The following is a 15,264-nucleotide window of genomic DNA, read 5'->3' on the forward strand; positions in this document are numbered from 1 at the left end:
TAAGGTCTTTATAGATGTTATTAATATATACAGATAACTTAATCTAATAAGATGAATGAATAATTCTTTTGTCTTTGAGTGTCTTAGATTGAATCATTATATCTTTATCCATTTAGCTTAGGATCTAAATATTAAATTTGGGTTAAATAAGGCCTAAACCTAGCAGGGGACATTACACTCTAAACCATTCTGTTGTAATCCATCTTCCCTTGAAGGCTTCCATGTTTGTATCATTAGATCAGAAATTCATTTTGTATACAAGTACTTTGATGTATTCTTCTCATCTACCTGTTATCAGCTATATCAGCTAAGGGTCAATATAATAAGGCATTTCCAAATTTCCCTGATAGTGTTTATTGGGTAAACTTTCAGGCTCATGATCTTTTTGGAGACAGGAATTATACTCGACCTGAGTTGAGTAATGAAAGAACACAAAAGCTGTGCAATGTTTTTCCAGTTCTATCTTGTTAATATGATTTCTAAAATCCATTTTCTCTATATTTTTAAAACTTGTTATCAGTAATTATGGTTTTCATCTCACGCTTGTTCCTTGTTGGAATACTCCCCAACCAACAATGCACTTTCTACCTTCAGTTCATCCATTGGTATTGTTTTCCTTTCACACTTGAGCATGACATTGATCATCTGTTTGGCCTGATCGCCATTTTCCTTTTGTTTAGAAAGCATGTTCTTTACCTCTCTCCAAACTATTCTGTTGTGCTCTATCTTCCCTTCAAGGATCTTGTGTTCCTATGGTTAGATTTCATTTTGTATATTAGGGTTTTGGTGTATTCTTCCCATATCCCTGTTATCAGCTAAGGTCAATATAGTAAGGCATTGCTGAATGTCCCTGATGGTGTTTATTGGTTTAACTTGCAGGCTTATGATCTTTTGGAGGCAGGGAATATACTAAACCTGAGTTGACTACAGGAAGAAGACATGCGCGAGTTGTAGTAGGAAGAGGTTATGTTGCAGCTAGAATCAGAAATGGCTTTTGATCCTCATGCTCCATACTCCTCTACAATGGATGATGTCCCACTCAAGCTGTTGTTCCCCAAATTAAAGAATCGACGACGGGGATCAAAGAAGACCAAAGAGATGGCATCACTTGCTAAACCTGTAGCTGATCCATCCAATAATAATCAAAACAAAGCACAAGAGAGTCATGCATCTTCTGTAGAGAGATCTGTTGTTGAGCAAAATCAGAAAGAAAAATACACTAGAAGTCAACCATATCCTGAAGTCACTGAAGACTGTTCACTTATCGATTTGCGAACTCCAAGAACAAAAGATATTAAGGTAGCAGTTGAAACACATCCAGATCACAGTGAAGAGGGGATATCTAATTCATTGAAGGGAAGGAAAAGATATTCGCATAAATTTGTTTCAGTAATAGATCCAGTGTCTCCAATGAAAACAGAATTGGCACAAGGGATACAAAATAAACTGAAAGACACTCAGATGGGTTACTGCTCAAATATACAGCATGGTGACATTACAAAAGAATATCCTCGCAAAAAGATAAAAGTTGAGAAAGAAGAGAGTGATTTAAGGCTGAAGGAACATATGATTTATGTTTCTAGTCAAGCGAAGTCTGGTTTGGGTAAAGTTGAAGCTGAATTCTCTATTAGTCAAGCAAAGTCCAGTCCAGGTAAAGTTGAAGGCGAACTCTCTATTGATCAAGTGAAGTCTAGTTCAGGTAAATCTGAAGCTGAACTCTCTATGCCTTATGGTAGAGTAACTAAGAAATACAGAAAAAGATCCATGCCTCTTGCTACAAACTTGAAAGATCATACAAATCCCGAGTTGACTTCTGCAAACTTGAAAGATCAGACCAATATCGAGTTGACTTCTGCAAACTTGAAAGATCATACCAGTCCCGAGTTGACTTCTGCACTTTCTGGGGACATCACTCCTAAGAATTTATGTAACATAACTGAAGAGCAAGTAGCATCATTTGCATTACAATCAAGTGTTAATAAAGATGACGAGCTCATGCATAAGTTAGGTCTATCCAATTCAAACGAAAGGGTTGTTGCATTTGAACCTCTTGAAGTAATTGACAGCGGAAGTCACCTAATCTCCAGATCACAAATAAAATCAAATGCAAGTGAACTTAATAAATTTGCTAGTTTATGCGAGGGTGAATACTCACTAGGTAATCTGGATAACCATGAAATTGCTGAAGGATCTTCTGCACATACATGTTCAAACAGTTCCTTCAAATGTGTATCAGGGGTGACAGAATGGAAGGCAGGCACAGCTGAAGAAATAATGTTGGTCTCAGTAGATGATGATAAAAATATACTTCCAGCAATATTTTCTCTTAATGAATATATTAAGTCTAAAAAGGATCAATTGAATGGAAATGCAACAGCAAACAATGTCCAATACAAATCTACGGAAGGTCAATACAGCAAAAGTGTAAAAACAAATGTAGTACCTATGGAATGTTTTGTTCAAGAAGAGAAAATTAACCAAAAGACCCTGATCTCAAAAGAGGAAGATGATTTCAAACTTAAATCTTCGGTAGTAGATGTTGGTCTCGAGGATGTGAGAATAATCAACGCTGGCTCTAGAATTGCTGAAAACCACAGTAAACTAGTTAGTTCAGATGTTGGGAAGGAATTAAGAATAGGGAAATCAATCCAAATATCACCAGATGAAAAGCTTTGGGAAGGATGTCTGCAGCTGAATGCACATATAACTGTGATGGCACTTGCCTTCTTCAAAAGGTTCAGGTTTTTTCTTCCTAGGCTGATTCGATGCAGTGTGATTTTCATCAGTTTGATTTTTGTCACGGGTCATACAGAGATTTTATTTTTCAACCAAAACTTGCAGTGAACAGTCCACATGTAACCTTTCTGAGCATCTGCTTTTTCTTTCAAGATAAATATGAAGCCTATAATATTCCTTTGTTCATAGGTCCTCTCCACAAAAGCTTGAGTTGTGCAAAGCTTTGTTAAGGGAAAATCGCATTAGCTTGTACGCTGTGTATACTATGAATCATTTTGGATTAATGATCCTTAGGACCATCAACATATATTAATATTGGGCTAGATGTGGCACCCCTGGGAAATTTTCTTCTCTATGGTCTTTATGCTTTCAATGCGTCTACCTATTAAAATCTTGAACTTATGAAATTGGGAAGGTATCAGAACACATGTCTTCAAGATGCCATTGTTGGAAATTTTCTATTTTGAATCCATTGTTGGCATGAGCCTTGAATGACATTTATTTCGTTGTCCAATAATATTTAAGATAGGTGCAGTTTGATATGCTCTAACTAAATGTATATTTGCAGTGGTGCAAAGTTCCATTCAAGCAATTGGTCTAAGTTTGTGGAGGTAAAGGGAAGAGTAAAGCTAGAGGCTTTTGAAAAGTTTCTGCAGGAGTTACCTTTATCTCGGAACCGTGCACTAATGGTACTAAAAGACTTCCCAATTTTGCTTGCCATTGCTTATCTTTTGATTTGGTTTTAAGCAAGGATTATGGTTTCTTATAAAGTGTTTTTGAATATGCTTATATCTACGGGGCCAAGTTTGGGGATTCGATTCATATTCAAATTAGCAAGGAAAATCATTTGCATTGTTTCCATTGTATGCAGTGTGCACACAAACTGGACCTGAATTTTCCGTTATAAAATTGCAAAGGTATAGAATATAAATTCAGAGCTGTCAAATTGGGAATAGAAAGAAGTAATTAAAGATAAGACATTTCCAGGTTGTGAATTTTGGAAAATCTGCAAATTTTTACATGCTAGTGGTGGAAGCACCAAAGGACAAGAAAAAAAACATTTTTGATTCATACAGTAAGCAAATAGTGATGTTTTGTAAGGATATGAGATCTGAACTTGTCTTAAAACTCCTAATGTTTGACAGTTTGCTTTCAATTTCATGTGCATGAATGAAAAAGCATCCCTTCAATTTGCATTTTTCTGGTAGCAATTTGAAAGCTTATGTCAAACATACTAAAGATATACAGTGTTACTGACACATTATTTAACTAGAGGTCAGATATATAATGCCACTGACCCAAAAATTACTTAAGTAGTGAGTCTGGGTTCGGAGATATTCTCAACCTTATTAAGGTTGGATATTTTTATGTTCACTGTACAGTGTATACAAAACACATGAGACTTATTAATATATACACACTTTTCTAATCAGTCATAATTATATACATATCATATTCACATAATATTATAAAAAGATACAACATATTCACATTGTATGCAATATTCTTATTGTCTGAATTTTAACAAATATTATATATGTTTCTGTTCTCTAGTTATTTCATGGTAATGCTGGTTCATGAGGTCATGATCCAAAATAAAAAAAACATTGCTGATGAAAATATAACACACTATGTAACCCCAGAAGTTTAATAAATCTAACATTACAGACTCTGGACTCTGGAAATTACATGATAGTAACTGAAAATTGTGTAGAAATTATTGAATAAAAAGATAAATAAATTGATTAAAAAAACATATTAAAGATTAAAATATAATATTATAAAGTTTTTAAATACGTTCCATCATATTGGTCTTCAGTTTATTATGCAAGAAAGGTACATCTAAAATTTAAATAAACTTGTAGTTATCATAGTTTTTAAAATTTAATTATAGCTAAACAGAGGGAAACAAAATTTGAATAGTGTAATCAATGGACAAAAGAAGCGGATGAATATTGAGGTCTACGGGTTTGACAGGGAACATGAATTAAATCTGCAGTCACAAAAAGATAACATCTACAGTGCGGAGAGTAAATGCAGGAAAGAACAGTGTCTCTAATGTTTGCAGTCCTCAACACTATTGGAGAAACAACGTTTGTATTGGTGAGCTACGGCATTCTACGTAATTTTTTCCATGGAGTGTACCCACTACAGGGTGAACTGGCTCCTGTTTTTGTGTTTCTGAGTCATGAAATTTAATAAAGATCATAAGAAATGATTAACAATGAACATCCCTTAGGTTTGTTTTCGGTTCTGACAAATTCTGCAAATCATTCGATCTGGGTTAATCTACGACAACTTCCGTCAATAATAGCACTCTGGTGGATTGCCCAGCTGGATTGACCAGAATACCTACCAGATTTGGATCCAGAGCCTACAAGGAGTGAATTGTTATGTAAAATTACAGGTTCACATAACTTATTGCTGGTATAAATGAGCAGTATAGTTACATTCAACTTGTGAAAACATAATCGCTAAAGTTTCTTCCTAGCATAAATGTTTTACATATCATACAGCAAATGGCAGCTCCTTCGAAATTCTATGTAGATATCTTGAGGATAATCTGAGACTAAAATCTACTATGTATTTTAAATTATGAATTGACTGATTTTTAAACATGGATTTAGGATAAAAAATTTTAATGATCAAATGAAATTATTTTATAGATAAATTTTGGAAAAAAATTAAGTAGATCAATGAAACTTCATAACTTTCCAATGAGCCTTTTAAGTGCTGAAGAATCTGTTGTACGGTTTTACTGAATGACGGTTACTGTAAAATCTAAAATATGAAAAGGTTCTGCGTCTCAAATGTTTTGAGATGAGAAACTAAGAAAACAGTGTAGTTTTAACTTTTATGTAATTGTCTCCAGGCTTTCACATTTCCAATGCTAGAGGTTGTCCATCAAATTAACGCACCTGCTTAAAATACTCTCACATTAAGTTTAGTAGTCTGCATTGTTTGTTTTTAAACAGGCATTCTCCGTTATTGCACATCTTCTAAAATAGACTTGAACTTTGCTCAGGTGCCAGTTGTTGGCATCATTTTCTGATAAAAGTTGACAGGATCACAAATTTATTCCATGTGTTTGTTTACTGTTTACTCCCAACCATATTATTCACAATAAGAGTGTGTTCTTTGACCTTTTGTTTCAGTATGTTTTTTGAATTCAGGCAAGGCAATGATTATTTAAGGTTAGGCAACTAAAATATTTATTTTATCAAAGTTTATTTTCTATTTTACATCTGACTCAATTTTAAACTAGGGATTGAGGATAAATGCACTTAATTGAAACTATTGTTAAGTTTTTGAAAACGAGTAGTTCTACTACCGCAAATTAAAATTGCCTGTTAAACTCTGATAAATGGAAGTGTTATTTGCCAAAGGATTTCAGAATTCAAGAGAATATGTTCCTATCAAATGACAGAGAATGACTGTAAATTGTGTACTCTTTTTAGTAAGCTGATTGTGTTAGAAAATTTGGATGAGAATTTGGCAAAAAAATTCAGTGACATCTTTGCTTCTGTATGCCTACACATTATCAATGCTGGAGGTTGACCATCAAATTCTGCACACCTGTTCAAAATATCCTCTCAGCATTTCCTATTTTGCCTGGCTGGCCATGCAAATTTGTCTAAATGAGTTTTGAATTTCACTCAGTCGACTGCTTGCCATCATTGTATGATAGAAGTTGACAGGACTGCAGATCTTTTACTAGCTGTTTGAATCCAGAAGAACCAGAGATTGATAAATTGGTTGAGAAGGCCATATTTTGAAGGTCTTGATTTGTTTGATATCAAATTTAATATTTACAGCAAGAGTCCATTCTTTGACCTTTTAGGTCAGAGTGGTTGAAGGCAAAGCTTGCCTAGAATGCAACCCAAAAAAATCTATGAAGCATAAGAGAAAAGGAGAAACTAGAGTTCGGAAGTTATGAAACTTCTTCAAAAATAATGTTTGAAAGATATCTTTTGCAGTGGATATTTTTTGAAATTATTTCTCTATTGGGAAGCTTAATTGAGAGGCAGGACTTGACACGCCTTGTAAATCCATGGTTGTTCTGTAGGAAAAGTAAGATCTAGGATACATTGAGAGTTGACATATTATCGGTTTTGATGAGTTAAGAAATACACAATTTCTCACTGCCTATAAATAGAAATGAAGAGGTTTTGGAAAAAAGCAGTGTATTTTGTTATCATCAACATTTTGGACTACACTCTGGAATCCGTGATAAGAGAAAATGATATTGGAATTGCAGGATTAGCTCAAAAAATGCATGAGGTGATCCATAAACCTTCGGGTTGAAAACCCGAGAGTTTTATCAACAATGTTTTCCTTAAGTTAGATGGTGATTCAATAGTCCTAATAGTCTTCCCTTGTGAATTTAATCAAGTTACAACAGTGTTTAGTGTTTGAGCTTAGAAAGAGGCATAAAGTTATAAACAGATAGTAGGCCACACTATTAGTTCAACTACTTGTTGCATTATCAAGTACACATAAGTTTTCTGATGTCCTGAATTTTTGCAGGGTAAAGTTGTTGAGCATTTTGCAATTTTCTTGGTGAGTTTTCCACTGAAACTCGCATGGGGCATAAACATTGAGAAACATGGTTTTGTAGATTCACACTGGTTTGAGTGAAAAACTAACTGAACATGCACCAGTTAGCCTCATGTGACATAAACACTAAAAAACATATTTTTCTAGGATTTGAGTATTGTTGTGTGAGTTGGAGTGAAAACACATAGCTCTCTGCACTTTTAAAATTTATAAAATTGCTCTGCCCCACAACCCCATTGGTGGTGCTGCCCATAGTTTGCAAACTCTCCAAGTACTCTCAGAGTTGCCGAGTACTCTCAAGTTTTTTATGCTGGGCAAGTACTCAAGTTTATCTCTCGCGTATTTATAGATGTAAAAAAATGTAGGTAAAAATGTCAATGCAGGGAAAACACTGGATTATATGCATTTTTCACATCATGTTAGTGCTATAAAACTATGCATTTTCTCTATTGAGATGTCAATTTTTAATTTAATATGTTTTGTAATTGAATTCTACAAAAAGTATATGTTTCTTTAAGTGCTTATTGAGTTGCCGAGTTTTTCCTTAGTTTTTGTCGAGTATATGCTGAGTTTTGTCCTAGTTGAAAATGTTGGGCTTGCCGAGTACTCTCCGAGTCCGAGTCTGCAAATTATGGTGCTGCCCATCAACTCCATTCGGGACACCCCTGCAAACTCATTTGATACATTGTATCTCTGTATTACAATTATCTTTTCTTTTAAATTTAAGTATTTATAGGTTTCTGAGTATTGTTATTTGGAAGTTTTTATTTGGCTGAGTCCAAGTCAAATTTGAGTTTGTGCAGTATGAGGCACACAGTGAGAAAATAAAAATAACACATTACTTCATCTGTGGAAAACCCAAATGGATGAAAATCTCTAGTAATGGCATGCAATTGAGCATCCCATTCTCTAACATAGTGCCACAGTGCCACTACATAAAGATTTGCTAATAGAATGGTCTTAATGAGGCTGTAATCTATCAACAGCCCCTTCTGTGCATACTGGATTCTCTTTAGTCTTCCGATTTGATTCAAAAATCTATAAGTGTCTTTCTTCTGGCAACGGAGTTTTCTGTTGTCTTCCTGTCATCCATATGTGCTTTTCTTTCTCTAGATTTGGAAGTATAACAATTTTCCTACCATTATGACAACTTCCCTTGGCAGCTGAATTGTTGCTCAAATAAACTGTTTTAATTGCTCTGGACAGTTTTTAAAGGGGAAGGAAAAATGAGTTTCCTCCTAATGGTTACTAATGAAGTTAAAAATCATATCAATTGCTCATTTGAATGGAGACATTTGAGGCCCTAGGTAAACAAAACTGTTCACCACCTATAGCAACTGTCCACCTGGCTTTGAAGTTTGAAATAACTGCCAGTCAATGCACATTATGTAACCTAGCGAGATAGATAGGCTCTTAGAAAGGGAAAACAAACTAGCTGGCACAACTCAATGGTGAAGATACATCCAGATGATGAAAACATGTCACTGCCTTTACTGTTGCAGCCACATCCTTTTTTAAGTGTTAAATACTGCCAAAACACTTGTGGAAAATATTGTATATTCATGATGACACAAAGGAATTGCTTCTACAAACAAAAGAATGTCTTATGCAACAAGAGAGATATGTGCATAACAAAGGCATGCAATTATACACCAGTGAGGTCTCTTGTGCAAGAGATAAGATCTCTTTGAAGAATATCTGCAAGAGTAAGGCCTTCTACATCCAAACTTCTCAAAGACGTTTTTTGTATTACACTTTCCTATCCAGGGGCCCTTTGATCCTTGTAAGATTCAATACTGGGAATGGAAAATCCTTGTCTCCATTGGTCTATTAGGACTACCTGCTGTATGATTTTGCAAAAGCATACCCAAGCCAACTTTTTATCCACCCAAAGAAGAATCAACCATGGTGCTCTGCCCTTTAACTAATCCCTACATTAGATAAAAAGAAAAAGTACATGCATTGGTGTGGATTCCACCCGGGTTTTATGCTCTTCCTTTTACTTGAATAGGATATTCTTTCTCCTTATGACAACCGTACACCTCACTACCATGCTTATTGTTCTTGAGCTTTCTTTTCTGGAACATTTTGATGCTTTAATATAGGCCCACCATCTGCTCTTTCATGCATACATTGTCCCTTATTCACCGAGGAACTAAATTGACCAATTATATTGATTAGCCTTTTGACTCTTGAGGAACTAGCAATGGTAAGACTAGATCTTAATAGCATCAGATTTCGACACTCTATCTACTAGCATAAGCATTTACAAAAAAATTCTCGTCATTCAATTAAAGACAGTACTAGTTCTTATGCTTGAAGTAAATAGCACCCTACATGTGCAAAAATAGGGCCTACCAAAAATTTCATACATGCCTTCAGTTGTACATAATCTCTTCAGGGGTAGGCTAGATGCTAAATTTCACCGCTTGGTTAGTTTCATGTCTATCTCAGCCATGGATGTAGGGTGTTTCAGAATTTCCAATTTTAGTGCACTGACCAGCTTGTGAGATACATGATTTGATTAAGAGGAGTCAAATGGGTAAGGCATTAAACCTCTCATCACTCACTTTGATTCTTGCATGAAATAATTGTTTGAGCTCTTCCACTTAATCAGAACCATCACGATTCTTTGGAGTTCCTTTCATGAGTGTGACACAAATTATGTGTCAATCGTCATCAGAGGAATTTCGATCAATCTTAATGCCCTTGTCCACATAGACGGCAATTTTATCTTTTTCCCTTTTGTTAGTAGACGGCAACTCGAGATGCATTTCTTATTTGAATGGCTATCGTTGTCACAATGTAAGCAATGAGGATTTCCCTTGACTTTTTTTTTTGAGCTGACACTGGAAGTTTGCTTTTCCTTTTATCTACATCTTCATTTGTGGTACCTTTGCATTGCTTCTCATCGCCATGCTTGTTTTTGTGGAAGTAGTTTCCCCTTATATCTAGTTCAAGGGAATATGCATGAGTACATGCTTTCTCTATATCTTGGGTGTTGGCCATGAGAATTTGTCTCTTCAACAGACCAAATAGTCCAACACATTTCATGAGCTCTTCTTTATCCATGATGTCTTTGCCTATTTGGAATTTCCCCCTGCCATTGTCTCAAAAGTAAAAAATGCTGATAAATCACACTCTCCTCTTCATGTTATATAGGATAGAATTAGTACAGAGCAGTCTCTTGGAGTCTTCCTGTTATGCAATAGGGTTAATGTCAAGTGAGAGTAAGGAAGCAAAAAACCAAAATGGGAGAAGATAAGCCATGGATGAACGGAGAACATCAAGTTTATTGTATTAAAAGATAACAAAGTAGAGAAAAAATTGAAGAAAAAAATTGAGAATTGAAACCCGATAAACCCAAAGAAGATTGGAAAATAAGGTTGGGAGAGGAACAATTGAAACAAATCTGAAAAAAGGATATTCTTGAGAAGGAAGAGAGAAAGCGGGTGTGGTGATATGGAAGCATTGAAGGCTGAAACAAGTAAATGACAACTATAAGGTGACTGGTCAGCGGTTGGTAATGTACCAACTCTTGATTTGAGTTTTGTGACCACTCCAGCATGTAGGATAAATCAATAACTATCCAATCCTTTCTTGAAGAAGGAAAATCTAAATGCTAAAGAGAAGATCGTGTGATCAAGTGAAGTGACCCCAAGGTTTACAATGTGTACATGCTACTTAGTGTTGGACACAACTCAGTTAATGATGTCATATGCTGGTTATTGCAAAGGGACATAGGCTGTTCATTCATGGACATCTAACAACCGTCAGCTGATGAATGGTTTGGCTATGCAGGTGCTTCAGTTACTTCTAATGAGAATTTTGAAAAAAAATGCAATAAAGGATATTGGTTTAAAAATCTAAGCTGACTCTATTTGTAACTCTACCAATGCAAGAAACTATTGATGATGAGGTTAAACTAACCAATCCTTGCTTCACCAACTTAAACAACTCTGCAAAGGAGCATGCTATTTTCTAAAGACGCATAGATGATTTTAAAATCACTTATGCATATCAAAACCATGAGGCATACAAGTCAATGAACTTGAAGCAATTGAAGTTAAGTGCTTTGCAATGAATTCAACCTAATCTTGCACTATTACCTCTATGCCTGTCCATGCCTCCTTTTGGGTTACCACCATCTAAGGAACTTGAAGGCCCTCTACTTATCAAGTAAACAACAATATCTACAACATCTGCCCAAAAATCCAAAGGCAATCTTGCATGCATTCTCATGCTTCTTGCACGCTTCATAATAGTTGTACTCATTGTTTCAAACACCATTTTCTTGTGGGGTTCTAGGAATTGTTTTTGATGTATGAATCCCATAGTATGAACAATAAGTATCAGACTCTCTGCTGCAGCACTCATCTCTAATATCTGATTTGACTTTTGAGACTCTTCAACTTGTTTCCTATCTTATTCTCAACTGAATCTTTCCATTTTTAAAAAGCTCCAAATACATCAGATTTTTTGGGAATGTAATAAAACTAAGTTTACCTAGTTGCACCGTCAATAAAAGTAACAAAATAATAAGACCCACCAAGAGATGGTACCTAGGTTGGTCCCCATTAGAATGCATAAGTTCTAAGTTTTCATTTTTCTTTTCCTTCCCAACCCTAACAAATTTGACCCTCTTTTCTTTTCCATTAGCATAGTTTTCACAAAAATCCAAATCAACTTGTTTCAAGCCTGGCAATAAATTCTTTGAATGGAGAAGATTCTGTAACATACCCTACTAATTCTACCTTGAATTTTTTAGTTTTGATTCAACAACATTTTGTCAAACAGTTGGTGTGCAAAGTCTGATTTGTAATTTCTGAGTTCTTGTTCAGATGTTATAATACTTCTCTGCCAAACAATGACCATATGATCTGAAGAATAGCAAGGACAAATATCTTGGCACTTGAACACTACTACAAATATGCAATGTAAAGAGTTCTTATGGACTGATCGTAAATGTTCCATACACTTATCCTCTATTCAAGATATACAAACTTCATATAGCTGTGTACAAAAGTGACTGAGTTTGTAGTGCAAAGACTGTTACACAGTGACTGAATATGCAAAACTCTCTATAATTATGACACCTATACATTCATTGAACTATTATAATCGGGTGTAGAAGAACCTGGAAATAATATGATCGCTGTTGTTCGAAATTTGAGGATGGATGTCCAGTTTAGCAACCCATCTAATAGCTGCTCGGTTAGGGTATGAAATATGACCTCCAAGTACACAGAATGAGGATTGTTCATGCGCACTATTCACATGCACTGTTCACGCGCACTGTTCACGCGCACTGTAGCAGCACTGTTTACCCACAAACCTGCTCCAAATCTCACCTCCAAATCTGCTGTCCATGCTGTTCAATGTCTGCAATGATAATCCTTTGGAAATGGAACAATTTCAATCTTACCTGTAGCTGAAAAATTGAAGCTGAATGCACACAGTATGAAGCTAATAGATCTTAAATCCCTTGACTCTGTCTTCCAAGAGCGAAAGGATTGTCACCAATGGAGGGTTTCGTCTCCAAAAGCCAGCAACCAAACCAACCAAACTAAGCTTGAATTCATCAATCTCTTCATATCTCCACACCCCACTCATGGCTGTATATAAAGTCCTCTTAGAGGGTCGACCCCCACTCCACAAGCAATGTGGGATTAAATCTCATATTTGCATTTTAATATATTGTTTCCATTTATCACTTTAAAGTCCCAAGGAGATCATTTGGTGCCCCACTCTTGGGCACACATATAAATACAAAATATAATAAAGTAACCTTATAATATTAATTTAATTGAAGTTACTTTATTAAATAACTTCCGGCATTAAAATTCCATAGCAAATGATCTCGAAACACCACAAATGATAGCTCGTTAGAAAGAGCTAAGAAAAACACATCCAACCCCATCATCAAAATTATCATCCGACTAGCCTGGCTGACTTACTAAAAATAGTAAGTCACATTGTAAATGCCTCCAAACGAACTTAGTTGGCCCCAGAACAAAATCGACTAGGCCAAAACACCACAAGATCCCATCCATGTCCTTGTTAGCCCCCGGGACCACATAGAAGTAGGCTAACGACAACATATATCCAAACTAGTTAAACAGGGGACATTACAGTCCGCCCCTCTTGAAATTGCTTGTCCCCAAGCAATCTCAACTCTGGATGTTGAAGAACCTGCTCTGCCTCCCATGTTGCATCCTCAATAGGTAGGTTCCTCCACTTCACTAGGTACTCCCTGATAGTCCTCCTGCGAAGCACCCTCTCCCGGGTGTCAAGTATAGCTTCAGGAACCAAGATAAGCTTTCCCTCATCATCGAGAGGTGGCAATACTACTGAAGGCACCACATTGTGCCCCAATGCCTTTTTAAGGCGTGACACATGGAACACATTATGCACTTTACTGTCTGCAGGCAGTTCCAACTCATAAGCTACCTCGCCCACTCTCCTGATTACTCTAAATGGTCCATAGTAGCGCGGTTTCAATTTCTCTGTTCCACTCCTCTTGAGAGAGGACTGCCTATACGGCTGTAACATGAGGTACACCATGTCTCCCACCTCAAAAGACCTCTCAACCCTGTGCTGATCAGCATATTGCTTCTGCTGATTTTGTGCCTTTTGCAAGTTTTCCTTCAAGGATCGCATAATGTCCTGACACTCTTGCAAAAGATCCTTGGCCTTAGGCACCCTACTGTCCCCAAATAACAAATCCAAGAAATTAGGAGCATCATACCCGTATAGTGCCATAAAAGGGGACATTTGAATAGACATATGGTAAGAGGTATTATAGCAGTACTCCCCTAGATGTAGCCACTTCACCCAAGCCCTCTGCTGCCCTGCAATATAGTTTCGGAGATATCCCTCAACCCACTTGTTCACTATCTCTGTTTGCCCATCAGTTTGGGGGTGGTAACTGGTACTCGGAGTGAGCTCTGTTCCACATAACTTGAACAACTCCTGCCAAAAGTGGCTCATAAATCTGCTGTCTCTGTCACTGACTATGCTTCTTGGTATCCCATGTAGTCTGAATACCTCTCGAAAAAATAGTTCTGCTGTTTGTGTTGCTGAATACGTAGACGAAATTGCAAAGAAATGTGCAAATTTCGTCAATCTGTCTACCACAACAAAAATACAATCCCGACCCTGTGCCTTGGGGAGGCCTGTGATGAAATCCATGGAAATGCTATCCCACTTCTTCTCTGGTATGGGTAGGGGCTGTAGTAAACCACCTGGAAAGGAATGTTCCTGTTTGTTCTGCTGACATACTTGGCACTCTCTAACAAATTGAAGCACCTCTGTTTTGAGTCCTTTCCAAGTGAAGCGCTCTCTCACCTGCCGATATGTCTTAAAGAATCCAGGATGTCCTGCCAATGGTGAATCATGAAACGCCCTCAAAATCTTCTGCTTCATAGCAGACCCGGGTACTAAATAAATCCTTTCCTTGTAGATGATCAGATCATTTACAACAGTGTATCGGCTATCCTGAATAGTTCCTTCAATAATACTAGATGCCCAACTATCCTTGGCATACTCTGCCAAGATCAACTCTCTCCAATCATCCATGACTATCCCAACAGCAAGCAAATGAGGCCTTCTGGATAAAGCATCTGCGACAATATTTTTCTTCCCTTTGACATAGACTATGTCGAAATCATAAGCTTGTAACTTACTCACCCATTTCTGTTGCCTGTCATTAAGATCCTTCTGCCCAAGGAAATGTTTCAAGCTGTTATGATCTGTTTTTACTGTGAATCGGCTCCCTGCTAAATATTGCCTGAACTTAGCTAGCGCATGCATGATTGCTAGCATTTCTTTGTCATAGATGCTGTAAGTTCTCTCAACACCTCGTAATTTCCTGCTCTCATATGCGATGGGATGTTTGTCCTGCATGAGGACAGCTCCTACGCCCTCTCCTGAGGCATCACACTGCAGCTCAAAAGGCCTGGTGAAATCTGG

General features: G+C 36.7%; 1 protein-coding gene across 3 annotated transcripts in view; it reads left to right on the top strand.

The window, feature by feature from the left end:
- LOC149537649 (uncharacterized) overlaps positions 1-15,264 on the top strand; it is a 112,980-nt gene that overhangs the window by 86,589 nt on the left and 11,127 nt on the right. For all 3 annotated transcript variants that reach the window (XM_089798997.1, XM_089798999.1, XM_089798998.1), the window contains 2 exons: positions 880-2,735; positions 3,305-3,425. In XM_089798997.1, the coding sequence (XP_089655123.1) occupies positions 967-2,735; positions 3,305-3,425 (1,890 nt within the window). In that variant the 5' untranslated portion in view covers positions 880-966. The remainder of the gene's footprint in view (positions 1-879; positions 2,736-3,304; positions 3,426-15,264) is intronic.

Source organism: Cupressus sempervirens, chromosome 9, assembly GCF_028749045.1.
Source record: "Cupressus sempervirens isolate cs-2001-9-10 chromosome 9, ASM2874904v1, whole genome shotgun sequence".
NCBI classification, from domain to species: domain Eukaryota; kingdom Viridiplantae; phylum Streptophyta; class Pinopsida; order Cupressales; family Cupressaceae; genus Cupressus; species Cupressus sempervirens.